Source organism: Saimiri boliviensis, chromosome 15 (assembly GCF_048565385.1).
Source record: "Saimiri boliviensis isolate mSaiBol1 chromosome 15, mSaiBol1.pri, whole genome shotgun sequence".
Lineage (NCBI taxonomy): Eukaryota > Metazoa > Chordata > Mammalia > Primates > Cebidae > Saimiri > Saimiri boliviensis.
The window spans coordinates 92,026,970-92,041,827 of record NC_133463.1 but is presented as its reverse complement, the minus strand read 5'-3'; the positions used below and the strand labels follow the sequence as shown (position 1 = coordinate 92,041,827).

The window sequence follows — 14,858 nt, the reverse complement described above, 5'->3', positions numbered from 1 at the left end:
CCGCGTCCCCACCAGGCACTTCCCAGGCCGGGCAGAGGGCTCCACGCGCTGGGGCGACCCGGCGCACGAGGGGAGCCCTGTGGCGGACCCCCTACCCTCTCCACTCCCTCAGGCCCGACCCTTCGTCGCCGCGTCCCCGCCCCTGCTCGGACCGCACTACAACTCCCAGGATGCCGCGGGCGAGCGGACGGCACTTCCCAGAATGCCGTGGAGGGGCGGGGCCGCGGCGCAGGGCGGGAAGTCCGATCCCGCCGCGACCCTGAGCATGAGCCTGGAGCGCGAGCTTCGCCGTGAGTCCCTCGGGGTCCCTTGGTGCCGGGGGCGCGGAGGCTGGGGAGGGGCCGGGACTCGTGCGGGCTCCGGGCCCCACCGCGGAGGCTCAGCACCCTCTTCCTCCCGCAGAACTGAGCAAGGCCAAGGCCAAGGTGCAGAGGGCCGGGCGTCTGCGCGAGGAGGCCGCGCTGTGCCACCAGCTGGGGGAGCTCCTGGCCGGCCATGGTGAGCGCCGGGGCGCGGAGGCGGGAGGCAGGGCCGGGGCCGGGGCCGGGGGTGGGGCTGGAGTCTGGGGCCCGAGCCGGGCCGGACCGGGGGCGACTTGCTCTTCCCGCAGACGCCGCCCCAGGGCTGCCCTCGCGCCCGCGACGCCTGCCAGACCGTGCTGTGCCCCCGCCTAGGCCGCTACGCCGAGGCTCTGGAGCAGCACTGGCAGGAGCTGCAGCTCCGGGAGAGCGTCGGCGACCCCTTGGGCTGTGCCGTGGCCCACCGCAAGATTGGAGAGCGCCTGGCTGAGATGGAGGACTACCCTGCTGCCTTACAGGTGCGGGCGCCCTCACTGGCCTCGCCCAGCCCGGGTGGCCTCTGCTTGGAACCCTTTTCTGAGGAGGGAGGCCCGATCTTCGCTGTCAGGAGCCTCAGGCTGGAGGGGACACCTGGCCTGACGCAGCCTTGCCTCTGCTACCGCGGGCCAGTCCTCCGGTGGGGACCCCACAGCCTTTCCTGGGACCGGGGTAGGAGTAGGTTTCCTGGCACCAGAAACCATTAACGAATGTTATTTTGGCTGTGTTGGTGTGTGGGGTGGTCAGGCCCCGTCCTGAAAGCTCTTCCTGACGCTGGCTGGCTGCTGAGGGCAGCACTGCAATTCCCAGCCACCCCTCCCAACGTGACAGTGTTGGCGGCATACAGCATGGAGCCACTGTCACCACCGAGAGCCCTTGGCATGCAGAGGAGGAGCGCATGCCTGACCTTGGCCTGCTCTGTGGGAGTTACGGGAGCAGGGGTCTTCCTCTCACTTCCCTTAGTGAGATTGGGTCTCCGGGAATCTGGCAGTGACGATTCGCTTGAGGTGGGGTCAGCTCACAGCAGTGATTTCCTTCCACACTCAGCACCAGCACCGCTACCTGGAGCTGGCACGTTCCCTGGGCAACCACACGGAGCTGCAGAGGGCCTGGGCCACCATTGGCCGCACCCACCTGGACATCTATGACCACTGTCAGTCGAGGGATGCTTTGCTGCAGGCACAGGCTGCCTTTGAGAAGAGCTTGGCTATTGTGGATGAGGAGCTGGAGGGTAGGCAGGCCCCTCCCCGCTTTCTGCCTCCTTAATTGCAGGCCAGCACCCCTGAAGCCTACTTGGGCAATCCTGTCTTCTGGGACCCTCCCTTTGCAGGGCTCTTGTGTGAGAGGCACATGCCCCCCACAACCTTTCCCCTGGAGGTCATTGGCTCTTCTAACTACTTTCTCCAGGAACAAGGGACTCCGCTCCCCTTTGGGGCGGGGTGGGGCCTTACTCCAAGAGGAAGATGCTCTTCCTGAAGTAGTCGTTGCACAGGGCTGTCTGCTGCAGGCAGACACGTTCCCTGGGCTCCGTACTCTGTCTGCAGCAGGACGCCTGTACCCTCCTCAGGAGGAGGGAGGTGGTAGAAGAGGTGTTGCACAGGCCCCAGATGGGGCCCAAAGCTGGAGACTCAATGTGGAGAGGTGGTGGCTGAGTGTTTGGGGGGCATCTTCCAGGGACACTGGCCCAGGGAGAGCTGAACGAGATGAGGACCCGCCTCTACCTCAACCTGGGCCTCACGTTTGAGAGCCTGCAGCAGACAGCCCTGTGCAATGACTACTTCAGGAAGAGCATCTTCCTCTCGGAGTAAGGCCCCACCCCGCCCCAAAAGGGAGCGGAGTCCCTTGTTCCTGGAGAAAGTAGTTAGAAGAGTGTCTTTCCTAAGATCCTTCTGAGAGCGCAGGCTGACCGGGCCTCATCCCCCACTGCTGTTGGTTTCCCACCAGCAGAGAGGCCTGTCACGCCTGTGCTGCATGCTGGGGGACGGGCAGGCATGGTTAGGGCCCTGAGACCATAGCATGGCAGGGCTGAGGCCCATGTGGCATTGGTTGGACGCTCCTGGGTGCTCAGTGGCCATCACCCCCCTACAGGCAGAACCATCTCTACGAGGACCTGTTCCGTGCCCGCTACAACCTGGGCACTGTCCACTGGCGCGCAGGCCAGCACTCCCAGGCCATGCGCTGCCTGGAGGGTGCCCGGGAGTGTGCGCGCACCATGAAGAAGAAGTTTATGGAGAGCGAGTGCTGCGTGGCCATCGCGCAGGTACCTGCTCTGCATGGCGCTGAGCTTGGGCTTCTGGTGACTCAGGCCTTGGGGAGGCTGCAGAAATCGCGCGCTGCTTTGCTTTCCAGGTCCTCCAAGACCTGGGGGACTTTTTGGCCGCCAAGCGAGCCCTGAAGAAGGCCTACAGGCTGGGCTCCCAGAAGCCTGTGCAGAGGGCAGCTGTCTGTCAGAACCTCCAGCATGGTGAGTCTGGGGGCTGGGGTGGGGCCCCGGGAGGCATATGCAGGGATGAGCCTGGGGGCTGGGCTGAAGTCCCGGGAGGTGTGGACAGGCCTCCCTCCCTCATGGAGGTGGCCTGAACACCTGTCCTTGGAGGCATCAGCTTCAGCTTCCAGCAAGAGGGGGAGGTGCCCCCACTTCCTGACAGGGGAGACCCCTGTTTTTCCTCTGAGCTCAACACAGTGTGTCAGGGGCCCTGAAAGGGCGGCCAGGAGACTCGCTGGGTATTTATTTTGCGGCCACCATCTTCATTGGCAAACTGGAGACTGTAGTTGTTCCTGCAGTCTCCCAGGGCGGGAGAGCAGGTGGCACGAATGTGGTCCAGGAATGCTGATGGCTGAGACCCCCGTAGGCAGTTGGCATCGGTCAGCCTTTGCTTTGACCCAGGCACCATCCGAGTTTTTAACTGTGTCCTTCTGATCTTTGAGACCAGTTCCTGAGACAGACCCTGCTATTACCCCCACACCAACAGGCAAGCAGAGGTGTGGAGAAGGTAGTGGGGCCACCACAGGGCTCATGGCGCACAGGTGGTGGAGCTGACATCGGGGCCCCCCGTGGTGCCCCCTGTGCTCCCCGCTGCACGAACCTTTTCCTGGCAGTGTTGGCAGTAGTCCGGCTGCAGCAGCAGCTGGAGGAAGCCGAGGGCAGTGACCCTCAGGGTGCCATGGCCATCTGTGAGCAGCTAGGAGACCTCTTCTCCAAGGCAGGCGACTTTCCCAGGGCAGCTGAGGCTTACCAGAAGCAGGTGTGTGGTCCCCGCTGGGTTGGGGGGAAGGGCTGGTGAGATTGGTGAGGCCTGGCCAGGGTGGCAGCCCCAGGCCTCACTGGTGCTGCCCCCAGCTGCATCTTGCTGAGCTGTTGGACAGGCCGGGCGCAGAGCGGGCCGTCATCCACGTGTCGCTGGCCACCACGCTGGGAGACATGAAGGACCACCGTGGGGCTGTGCGCCACTATGAGGAAGAGCTGAGGCTGCGCAGTGGCAATGTGCTGGAGGTGAAACCCCTGCTCCCCGCCCGAATGCAAGGCCACCCATGTCTCCGCCTCAGGACTGCTGTTCTCAGGGGTAGCCGTGGACAGGCAGCTCCTTCCTAGGACCATCCGCCCTCGGCAGCTGGGAGACAGGGCTCTCATTCCATGTGGGCAGCTGGGGAAGCCTGGCTGGGGCCAGGTGGACGTGGTGGCTGCCGAGCCTCAGATCTCGTCTCCTCCTGCTCCAGGAAGCCAAGACCTGGCTGAACATCGCAATGTCCCGAGAGGAGGCCGGTGACGCTTACGAGCTGCTGGCTCCGTGCTTCCAGAAGGCGCTCAGTTGTGCCCAGCAGGCCCAGCGGCCCCAGCTGCAGGTACAGGAGCACGTCCCACCCATACCGGCTCCCCAATGAGTCCAACTTCCTTGCAGCCTGCCTGCCCCCTGTCCCATGTCCCTATCCTTCTCTGCACCCCCAGTCCTGAGCTGAACATCTCTCTGCTCCTCAGAGGCAGGTCCTGCAGCACCTCCACACTGTGCAGCTGAGGATGCAGCCCCAGGAGGCCCCTGGCACTGAAATCAGACTACAGGAGCTCATTGTAGCTGAAGACGAGGAGGAGGAGGAGGAGGAAGAGGAGGCGGCAGCAACCGCAGCGGACAGTGGAGCCCTGGAAGCCAGCGAGGTGGAGCTCTCGGAGAGCGGTGAGGCCTGGCGGCACGCCCTGGGCTGGGCCGGAGAGGGGTGTGCTATGCTCCTGCGGCGCCTGCTCAGGGCTTGTGGCGGGAACAGCCAGAGGGAGGCAGGACGGTCCGCGCTTCCTCGGAACTGAGTGGAGAAGGTGGTGAGCTGCAGGGAGCCTGGGGCAGGCCGTGGCTTCCCAGGAGAGACCGTGGTTGAGAGCTGAGTGTGTGTCAGCTGGAGACATGGTCCCATTAGAGGTGGAGGTACCATCCGGGGCCAGGGGTGAGACGGTGCGTCTCGAAGAGCTGAGCACCTTCCTGAAACCGTCCAGAGCAGGCTTGGGTGTCCTCCAGAGGCGGGTGAGGTCAGCTGCGTGGAGGACGGACATGAGGGGCTGGCTGGAGAGGGGCTTGGACTGAAGCCATCTTGGCTGTGGCACGGGGAGGGAGGGCCAAGAGCGGGGTCAGTGGGTGGCCGAGGGGCTGGTTTCTGACTGAGTGGTAAGTGGCAGAAGCCTGTCCGTGAGGCCTGTTGGGGGAGTGTTCCAGGAAAGGCTGTGACTTTAGCTCTGTAATTGAGGGGCCTTTAGAACCCTGAGTGGCTGGCCAGGCAGCTGTGGGAAGTCGGGACTTCGCCAGATTGGTTGCTGGGGCAAGGTGGATCTGGATCTAGAATTTTGGGGAGTGCTGTTCAGCACGTGGGCACAGTGAGGAGCTGGGGAAGGGCCCGGAGGCAGCTGGCAGGGTGTGAAGAGCGTGGTGACGAGGGATCACCAGGAGCAGGGACAGAGGTGGGTATATCTCCCGCCTAAGCAGGGTGGGGGCTTTGAGTGCAGGACACCCAGACTCCAGGGCTGACCTGGCCTGACCACACCGCTCAGGAGATGGGGGTGGAGGGAGGCTGGCCCACAAGCCAGTCACGGTACGGGATGAGTGGCTGGCACACGGATGGACGGGGCCTCAGGCAGGCCTTCTGAGGGAGGGCCAGGCCTGGGTCAGGGCAGAAAGCTTAGGGGTGTGTCTTAAGTGAGCAGAAGATGGTGGGCAGGAGCAAGCAGGGCCAGGTAGACCTGGAGGCAGCGCCAGGACCGCTGCTGAGGAGCCCCCAGAGCCCAGTAGCCTCAGAGCTCAGCCTGCCACCTCTGGCTCTTACCTGGGAGTTTGGGGAGCTTGCAGCAGGGTAGGGGCTTCTAACCCTTCCTCCCACAGACTCATCTGGGGTGGGCTTGGCTCTGTTCCAGAGGACGACACTGATGGCCTGACCCAGCAGCTGGAGGAGGACGAGGAGCTACAGGGCCGCCTGGGCCGGCGGAAGGGGAGCAAGGTGAGGATGGTGCCCTGCCCCCACCCACCCTGCTCAGCAGCCCTGCCAGCCCCTCACTCCCCTGCCCTGTGCTGGGTTGGCTGTGCCCACAGTGGAACCGGCGAAACGACATGGGGGAGACCCTGCTGCACCGAGCTTGCATCGAGGGCCAGCTGCGCCGCGTCCAGGACCTCGTGAGGCAGGTGGGCCCTGCTCTCGGACTTGGGACACGCTGCCCAGCACAGAGCAGCTGTGTGTTTGGGCAGGATCCCCTGATCTCTGTAACTCTCAGCTTCCTTATCTTTAAAATGGGACCCCTTAGTCAAGCGTGGTGGCACTTGCCTGTGGTCCCAGAGGTGGGAGGATCATTTGATCCGGGGAGGTTGAGCTGCAGTGAGTCGTGATTACACCAGTGCACTCCAGCCTGGGCAGCAGGTGAGACCCTGTCTCAAAAAAAATGAAAAAGTGGAGGCTGAGCATGGTGGTATACGCCTGTAATCCCAGCACTTTAGGATGCCAAGGCACACAAATCGCTTGAGCCCAGGATTTCAAGACCAGCCTGGGCAACATGGCAAGACCCCGTCTCTACGAGAAATTTAAAGATTAACTGGATGTGATGGCACATGCCTATAGTCTCAGCTACTTTGGTGGTTGAGGTGGGAGGATTGCCTGAGCCTAGGAGGTTGAGGCCGCAGTGAGCTGTGACTGTGTAGCTGCACTCCAGCCTGGGTGACAGAGCAAGACCCTGTATCAGAAGAAAAGCCACAGGCCAGGCACAGTGGCTCATGCCTGTAATCCTAGCACTTTGGGAGGCCGAGGCAGGTGGATCACCTGAGGTCAGGAGACGGAGACCAGCCTGGCCAACATGGTGAAACCCCGTCTCTACTAAAAAAAAGAAAATTAGCCAGGTGTGGTGGCACACACCTGTAGTCCCAGCTACTTGGGAGGCTGAGGCAGGAGAATCTCTTGAACCCAGGAGGGTTCAAGTGAGGAGGAGGTTGCAGTGAGCCGAGATTGCACCAGTGCACTCCAGCCTGGGTGACAGAGCAAGACTCTTATCTTTTTTTTTTTTTTTTTGAGACGGAGTTTCGCTCTTGTTACCCAGGCTGGAGTGCAATGGCGCGATCTCGGCTCACCGCAACCTCCACCTCCTGGGCTCAGGCAGTTCTCCTGCCTCAGCCTCCTGAGTAGCTGGGACTACAGGCGTGTGCCACCATGCCCAGCTAATTTTTGTATTTTTAGTAGAGACGGGGTTTCACCATGTTGACCAGGATGGTCTCGATCTCTTGACCTCGTGATCCACCCGCCTCGGCCTCCCAAAGTGCTGGGATTACAGGCTTGAGCCACCGCGCCTGGCCCCGACTCTATCTTAAAAAACAAACAAAAAACAAACAAAAAAAAAACAAGCCACATAAAAATGGTGTGCAGCTGGGCACAGTGGCCCAGCACTTTGGGAGCCCAAGGCGGGTGATCACCTGAGGTTGGGAGTTTGAGACTAGCCTGACCAACATGGAGAAACCCCAACTCTACTAAAAAAAAAAAAAAAAAAATTAGCTGGGCGTGGTGGCGCATGCCTGTAATCCCAGCTACTTGGGGAGTTTAGGCAGGAGGCTCGCTTGAACCCAGCGGGTGGAGGTTGGAGTGAGCCCAGATCACGCCATTGCACTCTAGCCTGGGCAACAAGAGCAAAACTCCGTCTAAAACAAAAAAACGGGGGGGGGGGGGCATACCTGAAGTGTGGTGCACACTTGTGCCACAGCTAAGTTGGTTGGCTCGGCCAGGATGGAGACTGGCCCGTGGGCTGAGGCCTGGGCACCTTCCTGCCCTGCCTGCCTCATACCCTGTGACTGGGTGGGCTGTCCTCCCACAAGGGGACCAGACAGGCACAGAGGCTGGAGGGTATGCTGTGGCTGGTCAACCTGTCTCGGGAAGCATGCCCTTCTGGCGGAGGAGAGGGCAGAGCCATGGGACTTGGTCTGGGCTCTAAGACTAACGCCCTGGGCCCCACTGAGGCCACAAAGCTCGTGGAGCTGGGGCCAGGCTGTGAAGGGCACAGGGCCAGGCTCCTTCCTGTCCTTGGTCACAGGGCCACCCCCTGAACCCTCGTGACTACTGTGGCTGGACACCTCTGCACGAGGCCTGCAACTACGGGCATCTAGGTGAGCGAGGGACAGGAGCCTGGTGGGTCTCGGTGGATGCATGGGGTGAAGAGTCAGTCCTGGAGGGGCTTCGGGAGCAGGGCTCATGTCTCCTGGTCTGCAGAAATCGTCCGCTTCCTGCTGGACCACGGGGCTGCGGTGGACGACCCAGGTGGCCAGGGCTGCGAAGGCATCACCCCCCTGCACGATGCCCTCAACTGTGGCCACTTTGAGGTGGCTGAGCTGCTGCTTCAACGAGGGGCATCCGTCACCCTCCGCACTCGGAAGGTGAGCCTGGGCAAGGCAGAGGGCGAGGGCCATGGGGGCTGCCGTGCTCCTGCTCAACTGATGCCACGCAGGGCCTCAGCCCGCTGGAGACGCTGCAACAGTGGGTGAAGCTATACCGCAGGGACCTGGACCTGGAGACGCGGCAGAAGGCCAGGGCCATGGAGATGCTGCTCCAGGCAGCCGCCTCGGGCCAAGGCAAGCAGGGCCTTCTGTGTGCCTGGGGTTGCTGTGCCTAGCCTGAGAGTCCCCGGCAGGCCCTGATTCCGAGGGATGCTCCATCACAGGTGGAGGGGGAGGTGCTGGGCCCCCGCCTCAGCACGGATTCTCTTTCCCGCAGATCCCCACAGCTCCCAGGACTCCAGAACCATCCCAAGTAGCCTTCTGTTTGACCCTGAGACCTCTCCTCCTTTGAGCCCCTGCCCAGAACCCCCCTCTAATACTACTAGACCCCCAGAGGCCTCTCAGGGCCGTGCCAGGGTTTCCCCAGGGCAGGCAGCACCAGCTGTGGCCAGGCCTCGGAGGAGCAGACATGGACCGGCCAGCAGCAGCAGCTCGGAGGGCGAGGACAGCACAGGCCCCCCCCGGCCGTCCCAGAAGAGGCCTCGATGCTCGGTCACGGCACAACAGGTGGCGGCCCAGACACCTGTCCCTGGCAGCAACAGGGAGGCAGCCGCAGCCAGTGCCAGCCGGGCAGCCTACCGGGCGGCCATCCGGGGTGTGGGCAGTGCTCAGAGCCGGCTGGGGCCGGGCCCACTTCGGGGCCAGAGCAAAGCCCTTGCCCCCCAGGCAGCGCTCATCCCTGAGGAGGAGTGCCTGACCGGGGACTGGCTGGAGCTGGACACGGCCCCAACCCGCAGCCGCCGGCCCCGCCCCCAGAGCAATGGGGACAGCCGCAGGCCCAGTAGCACCTCAGGCTCCGACAGCGAAGAGTGCAGGCCCCGTGCCGTGGCCAAGCAGGTCCGCCTGACCTGTCTACAGAGTTGCAGTGCGTCGGTCAAAGCAGGGGCCAGCAGCATGGCCTCAGAACCCCCAGGGAGCCCCAGCACCCCCAGGGCCTCAGAGTCCAGTGTGGACAGCTCTGCAGCAGGCCAGCTCGTGGTGGGTGTGCAGGCCTGGGGCAGAGCCCTCTCCTGACGCAGGGCAGGCGGGTGTTGGGTGGAGCCCACTATGGCTCCTGACTCAGTCCCACTGCCCTCACCTGCCAGGGTCCGGCCCTGCCTCCTCCCATCCGGGTTCGAGTTCAAGTTCAGGATCATCTCTTCCTCATCCCTGTCCCACACAGGTGAAGAATCGCCTGCCCTCTTCCGCCCCGGCCCCACTGCCCACCTGTGCCACTCTGCCAGGGTGCTTGTTTTTGCACGTCGGGGTGGGGCGTGTAACAAGTGCTCCCTGGCGTGTTCCAGGCGGACCCTGTGGGCCCAGGAATGGCAGAGGGGCTGGTGGTGTGCCAGGCTGCAGGGAGAGAAGGCGCCGGGCACCTAGGAGTGGGAGAAGTGGCTGAGGAAGCTGTTGGCCCTGGGCAGGGATGGTGGGGTTCCTGGGGCATTGCCCTGGCTGTGTGCAGGCAGCAGCGGCACCACCTCTGTCCCCACAGCAGTGAGACCCACTCCGTGGCCTGGCTGGCCGGGCAGGCAGCCCAGCGCTACTACCAGACCTGCGGGCTGCTGCCGAGGCTCACCCTACGGAAGGAGGGGGCCCTGCTGGCCCCACAAGACCCCATCCCTGATGTGTTGCAGAGCAATGATGAGGTGAGCGTGGAACCCAGGGCCTTAGGCACCAGCAGGCCCCAGGTGGCTCATGACAGTGCCTTCCAGGTGTTGGCTGAGGTGACTTCGTGGGACTTGCCCCCACTGACTGACCGCTACCGCAGGGCCTGCCAGAGCCTGGGGCAAGGTGAGGGACGGGAGAGCTGCAGTTTCTGGGTGAGGCCGTGCGAGGACGCTGGGCACACAGGCTCTACCAGCCCAGTTCATGCCTAGGCCTCGGGCGTTTTGGCACACCCCCCTCAGCCCCCGTGATCTGTTTGACGGGGAGATGGCAAATAGCAGCCAAAATCCTCGAAAGTCAAGCCAAGGAGGAAAACCTCACATGGGCCGGGAGCTGCCCAGGAAGCTTCCCAGAAAGCTTGTCTCGGGGGCCGTAGACTCTGGCGGTGACGAGCTCAGGGTGCTGCAGGCCCACCTCCGCCCCCAGGGGCCCACAGTGCTAGGTCCGCAGGCATTTGAGTGGGCTCTGCAGTGTGTGCAGTGGGTGGCGCCTGGGGCTGGTGAAAAGGGGCCAGCTGGTTTGCTCTGTGGGATTCAGAGGGCAGAACGGGCTGGCCTTGCCCTGGTGACAGCACATCCTCCCGCCAGGGGAGCACCAGCAGCTGCTGCAGGCCATCGAGCTACAGGGCTTGGGCCCCTCGTTCAGCGCCTGCTCCCTGGCCCTGCACCAGGCCCAGCTCACACCGCTGCTGCGGGCCCTCAAGCTGCACACCGCACTCCGGGAGCTGCGCCTGGCAGGGAACCGGCTGGGGGACAAGTGCGTGGCTGAGCTGCTGGGCGCCCTGGGCACCATGCCCAGCCTGGCCCTCCTGGACCTCTCCTCCAATCACCTGGGCCCCGAAGGCCTGCGCCAGCTTGCCATGGGGCTGCCAGACCAAGCCACCTTGCAGGTAGAGGCACGGGAAGCAGTGGGCCCTCAATGGCAGGGTGTCGGGGTTCCCATTCTGTAGGTCCCTGGGTGGTCTGGAGCAGCTGGGAGAGCCGGCCAATGCCCAGCTGCAATAGGCTATGCCAGGCAAGGTGAGGAAGAGACTGCCAAGCCAAGCCCCAAGGGGGACCTCGTCTGCGGGACTGCTAGGGGCTCACGGCCAGCCTGTCTTCCACAGGGTTTGGAGGAGCTGGACTTAAGCATGAACCCCCTGGGGGACGGCTGTGGACATGCCCTGGCCTCCCTCCTGCGCGCCTGTCCCGCACTCAGCACCCTGCGCCTGCAGGCCTGTGGCTTTGGCCCCAGCTTCTTCCTAAGCCACCAGATAGCCCTGGGCAGTGCCTTCCAAGGTGAGCTGACCATGCACTCCCTGTCTACTCCCTAGCCCCCGGGCGTTGAGGGTTTCAGAGGACCTTCAGAGGGGGCCTGGGCCAGGCACAGGGGCAACACCTGTGGTCCCAGCTACTTGGGAGGCTGAGGCAGGAGGATCGCTTGGTAAGAGTTGCAGGACAGCCTGGCCAACATAGTGAGACCCCATCCCTTAAAAAAAAAGTTTAGGGGCCTGGGATGCCAGACTTGGCTCTCCAGGAGGGGCTGGCTTCTGGGAGCAATAGATGGATGTGTGGGGGCCGGGTCTGCCTGGCTTCCGAGGGCATCTGGTGCCCACCCAGCCAGGCTGATACCCCAGGACACACCAAGAGCAGAGTCCAGGCAGCTCAGTGTCCAGTGCTTCCCCAGCCTGTGCTTGCCAGCTGAATGCTGCTCACCTGAGGCGGTTCTACCATGAGCCCACCCAGGCTGCAGAGACTGGGGTCCCAGTGCTGAGAGTCTGGGAATTGGGTGTCATCCATGGGTGGGGGAGTTTAAGGGGGCAGCAGTGGTCAGTGTGCTTCCTGGACACCCCCGCCATGCATAGGCATCTGGCCCAGGACTGTGTGGTTGTGGAGTAGGAGGCATACAGAGGTATACAGAACTGGGGAACAGCTGAGCTTGGAAGTTTGGCCACGCCCTCCCCGGCTGGGAGAATCTGGGCGAGAGCATTTGCCTCTGCACCTGCTACCCCACCCCACCCCACCAATCCTGTGGTAGTAGTTTCCCCATAGGGGTCCTGAGGGTTCTGGGCTCAGAACTCGGTGTGGGTATAGGGTCGTGGCCACATGGGCTGACAGTTTCTGGCCCTGGTGCAGATGCTGAGCGCCTGAAGACCCTGTCTCTGTCCTATAACGCCCTGGGCGTCCCCGCCCTGGGCAGGACCCTGCAGAGCCTGCCTGCCCGCACCCTCCTGCACCTAGAGCTCAGCGCTGTGGCAGCCAGCAAGGGCGGCTCAGGCCTCATGGAGCCCATAGTCCAGTATCTGGCCAAGGTATGAGGTGGAGAAGGGCCCTAAGAGGCCAAAGGTCCCAAGGCTGAGGCCCCAGGGGAGCTGGGAGGAGCTCACCTCCCCAGATTCCAGCTATACTCACTGAGGGGCTCTCAGAGAGGGTTAGAGGTTTGGAGGTTTAGAAAAAACAGCTGGAGGAATACTTGTGTACAGCTGCCTGTCTCAGGCTATGAAATCCTGACCACCAGAAAGGACCTGGGACCCAGGGTGTGGTCTTGCCCACCCCAAGGCAGGTCTCAAGGGGCACACTAGGGGCCCCGGGTGCTCTCTCCTGGGGGGTCTTCCAGACACAACTGGGTCTCTTTTATTTTCACACCACCACCTGTAAAGTGTGACCCATATGAGGAGAGGTGTTACTTTCCAATCTCCAAATGAATGGGGGACTCGGGCCCCTGGGTGTGGGGGCATCTGCTGGGAAGCAGGGAGAACAGGTGCGCCATTCAGTCTGGCCCCCGTGGGCCTCTGCTCGTGTCCAGGAAGGCTGTGCTTTAGCCCACCTGACCCTGTCTGCAAACCACCTGGGGGACGAGGCTGTCAGCGAACTGTGCAGGTAACACCCTTGCCCTGCTGCCTGCTGGCCCAGGGGTCTGAGCTCATGGCTCAGGACCCCAGGGGAGCTGGGCTACGGGAGAAGGGCCACAGAAGTGGTACCAGCTCCTCCTTCCCAGTGCACCCCAAGACCTGGCTCCTTCGGCTTCCACGAGCCTTTCAGGCTGGCCTGGAGGGCACACTACCCTCAGGCTTCTTAGCCTGGGCCTGTGGCTCTTGAGAGTGCCTCTGGGTGTGTCTGCTTGTCACTCCTGTGCATCAGCCCACACAAGGGCCGCTGCGCTTATGATCTGGAGCCTCAGTCAGCTCTGGGGTGTCGAGAGCAGCCCAGGCTGGGCCAGGCACATACAGAACTGGCCACTACGGCCCTGACCCTGGGGCCACCAGGGGACTCACCAACCCTAGAGAAGCACCTGCTGTTGTGCCAGGGTGGGGCAGAATCCCTGGGCCTGGCCCGAGGCTCCCTGAGTCTGGGCAGCTTTCCTAGTGTTGGGGCACGGCCTCTCTGGAAGCCAACCTTTGCGTTTCTTCCATGTTATCTCAGATGTCTGTCTCTGTGCCCCTCACTCATCTCGCTGGATCTGTCTGCCAACCCTGAGATCAGCTGTGCCAGTCTGGAAGAGCTCCTGTCTGCCCTCCAGAAACGCCCCCAAGGCCTTAGCTTCCTTAGCCTGTCAGGTGAGGGCATGCCACGTTCAGTCACAGGTGCCTCCTCCTAAGGGGCTGCCACTGCTACGAGCCAGGCAGCAAGGCTGGGCTCCATGAGGCTGACGCAGCAGGGGGCAGAGTAACAGTGAGAGGAAGGGGAAGGGGGCATGAGCCCAGCTCCTAAGACCATGGGGTGGAGGACGAGGTAGGTCTCTACCTCGGGTCTCTCCAACCCAACCTTCAGAGCAGACTATGGCAGGCAAGACCCCCTTCCACAGGGGCTTTCTCATTCTCCGTGGCAAGAAGAGGGAGCCCAAGGTCAGAGTGTTGAAAGCTGCCACCAAGGGACCCTCCCACTTCCTGGCAGGGGCTTCTCTGACCTTAATCCTGCCCAGGCTGTGGCCTGACTCTGCTTGCTCTCTTGAGCCCCATCAGGGCAGTCCCCAAGCTGAGCTGTGTGTGTGTGTGGAGGACAACCCAGTAGAGGTGCTTTGATGACCTGGCCAACCAGCAGTCTGGCATAGCCAGCTGGGGCCAGGGCAGGCCCTGCCCTCCAGGGGATGAGGGCTGGAAGTGGGCATGCACAAGGGGCGCTCTGCGTTCTTCCTGCACGCCCCCCATGACCCCCAGGGCCAGGCCGCCTTTTCTGGGAAGGCACCCAAGTGCTGGTGGGAGACCTGCATTCCACTAGGGCTGCTCCCCACACCTCGGTTCCTGGCTCCCTGAATTACTGAGCTTAGTGTCCTCTTCAGCCTCTCGGGTCTACGAGGTGCAGATTTGCCAGCAGCCCCATATGCCCTCCTTACGGGTGGGAAACTGAGGTGTAGGCATGGACTTTTGAGATCGAGCACTGTCAGAAAAGGGAGCCACCCTTCCTCCGGCCTGACGGCTGGCTAGGCAGATGACACTCCTTCCTCGTGTCCTGAGGCCTCTCCTGGGCTCTGCCCACTGCCCCTCGCTGCAGCACTGGGGCCCTGTGGGAAAGCGAGCTTGTTCTCGGGCCCGCCGTGGGCCCCGGGACGCCGCTGGCGCCCGCAGCGCTGAGGCCTGCCCTCTGCCCCTCCGCAGGCTGCGCCGTCCGGGGCCCCTTGGGCCTGGGCCTGTGGAACAAGATCGCCGGGCAGCTCCGGGAGCTGCAGCTGTGCAGCAGACGCCTCTGCGCGGACGACCGGGACGCCCTGGGTCAGCTGCGGCCCGGCCGGCCGGGCCCCGGCGAGTGCACGCTGAACCACGGCTCCAAGCTCTTCTTCCGGCGCCTCTGACCGCCCTTTCCCCACCCCCACCGAAGCCCCTAATAAATGAAGCTGCTGTCTCCGTCTCCACGGCTGCTTGGCAGGTGGGTGGGCGGGGTAAGACCACGCCTCGCGTCCGGTG

General features: G+C 63.2%; 1 protein-coding gene across 2 annotated transcripts; it reads left to right on the top strand.

Moving 5' to 3' along the window:
• The first annotated feature begins 193 nt into the window (after positions 1-193).
• Positions 194-14,802, top strand: TONSL (tonsoku like, DNA repair protein). 2 transcript variants are annotated; one of them, XM_039464404.2, is made up of 26 exons: positions 194-290; positions 403-498; positions 675-817; positions 1,383-1,566; positions 2,010-2,139; positions 2,424-2,595; positions 2,685-2,799; positions 3,435-3,580; positions 3,676-3,828; positions 4,053-4,178; positions 4,312-4,504; positions 5,725-5,807; positions 5,900-5,989; positions 7,873-7,945; positions 8,049-8,212; positions 8,284-8,407; positions 8,550-9,310; positions 9,418-9,494; positions 9,807-9,960; positions 10,027-10,105; positions 10,567-10,868; positions 11,085-11,256; positions 12,094-12,269; positions 12,764-12,837; positions 13,381-13,514; positions 14,553-14,802. In XM_039464404.2, exons 1-26 carry the CDS (start codon positions 203-205, stop codon positions 14,744-14,746), a joined length of 4,203 nt encoding a protein of 1,400 aa, XP_039320338.2. In that variant the 5' UTR covers positions 194-202; the 3' UTR covers positions 14,747-14,802. The 2 variants fall into 2 exon arrangements, with proteins under 2 accessions (XP_039320338.2, XP_074243393.1); XM_074387292.1 differs by having other exon boundaries at positions 9,807-10,105.
• Positions 14,803-14,858: the final 56 nt, after the last annotated feature.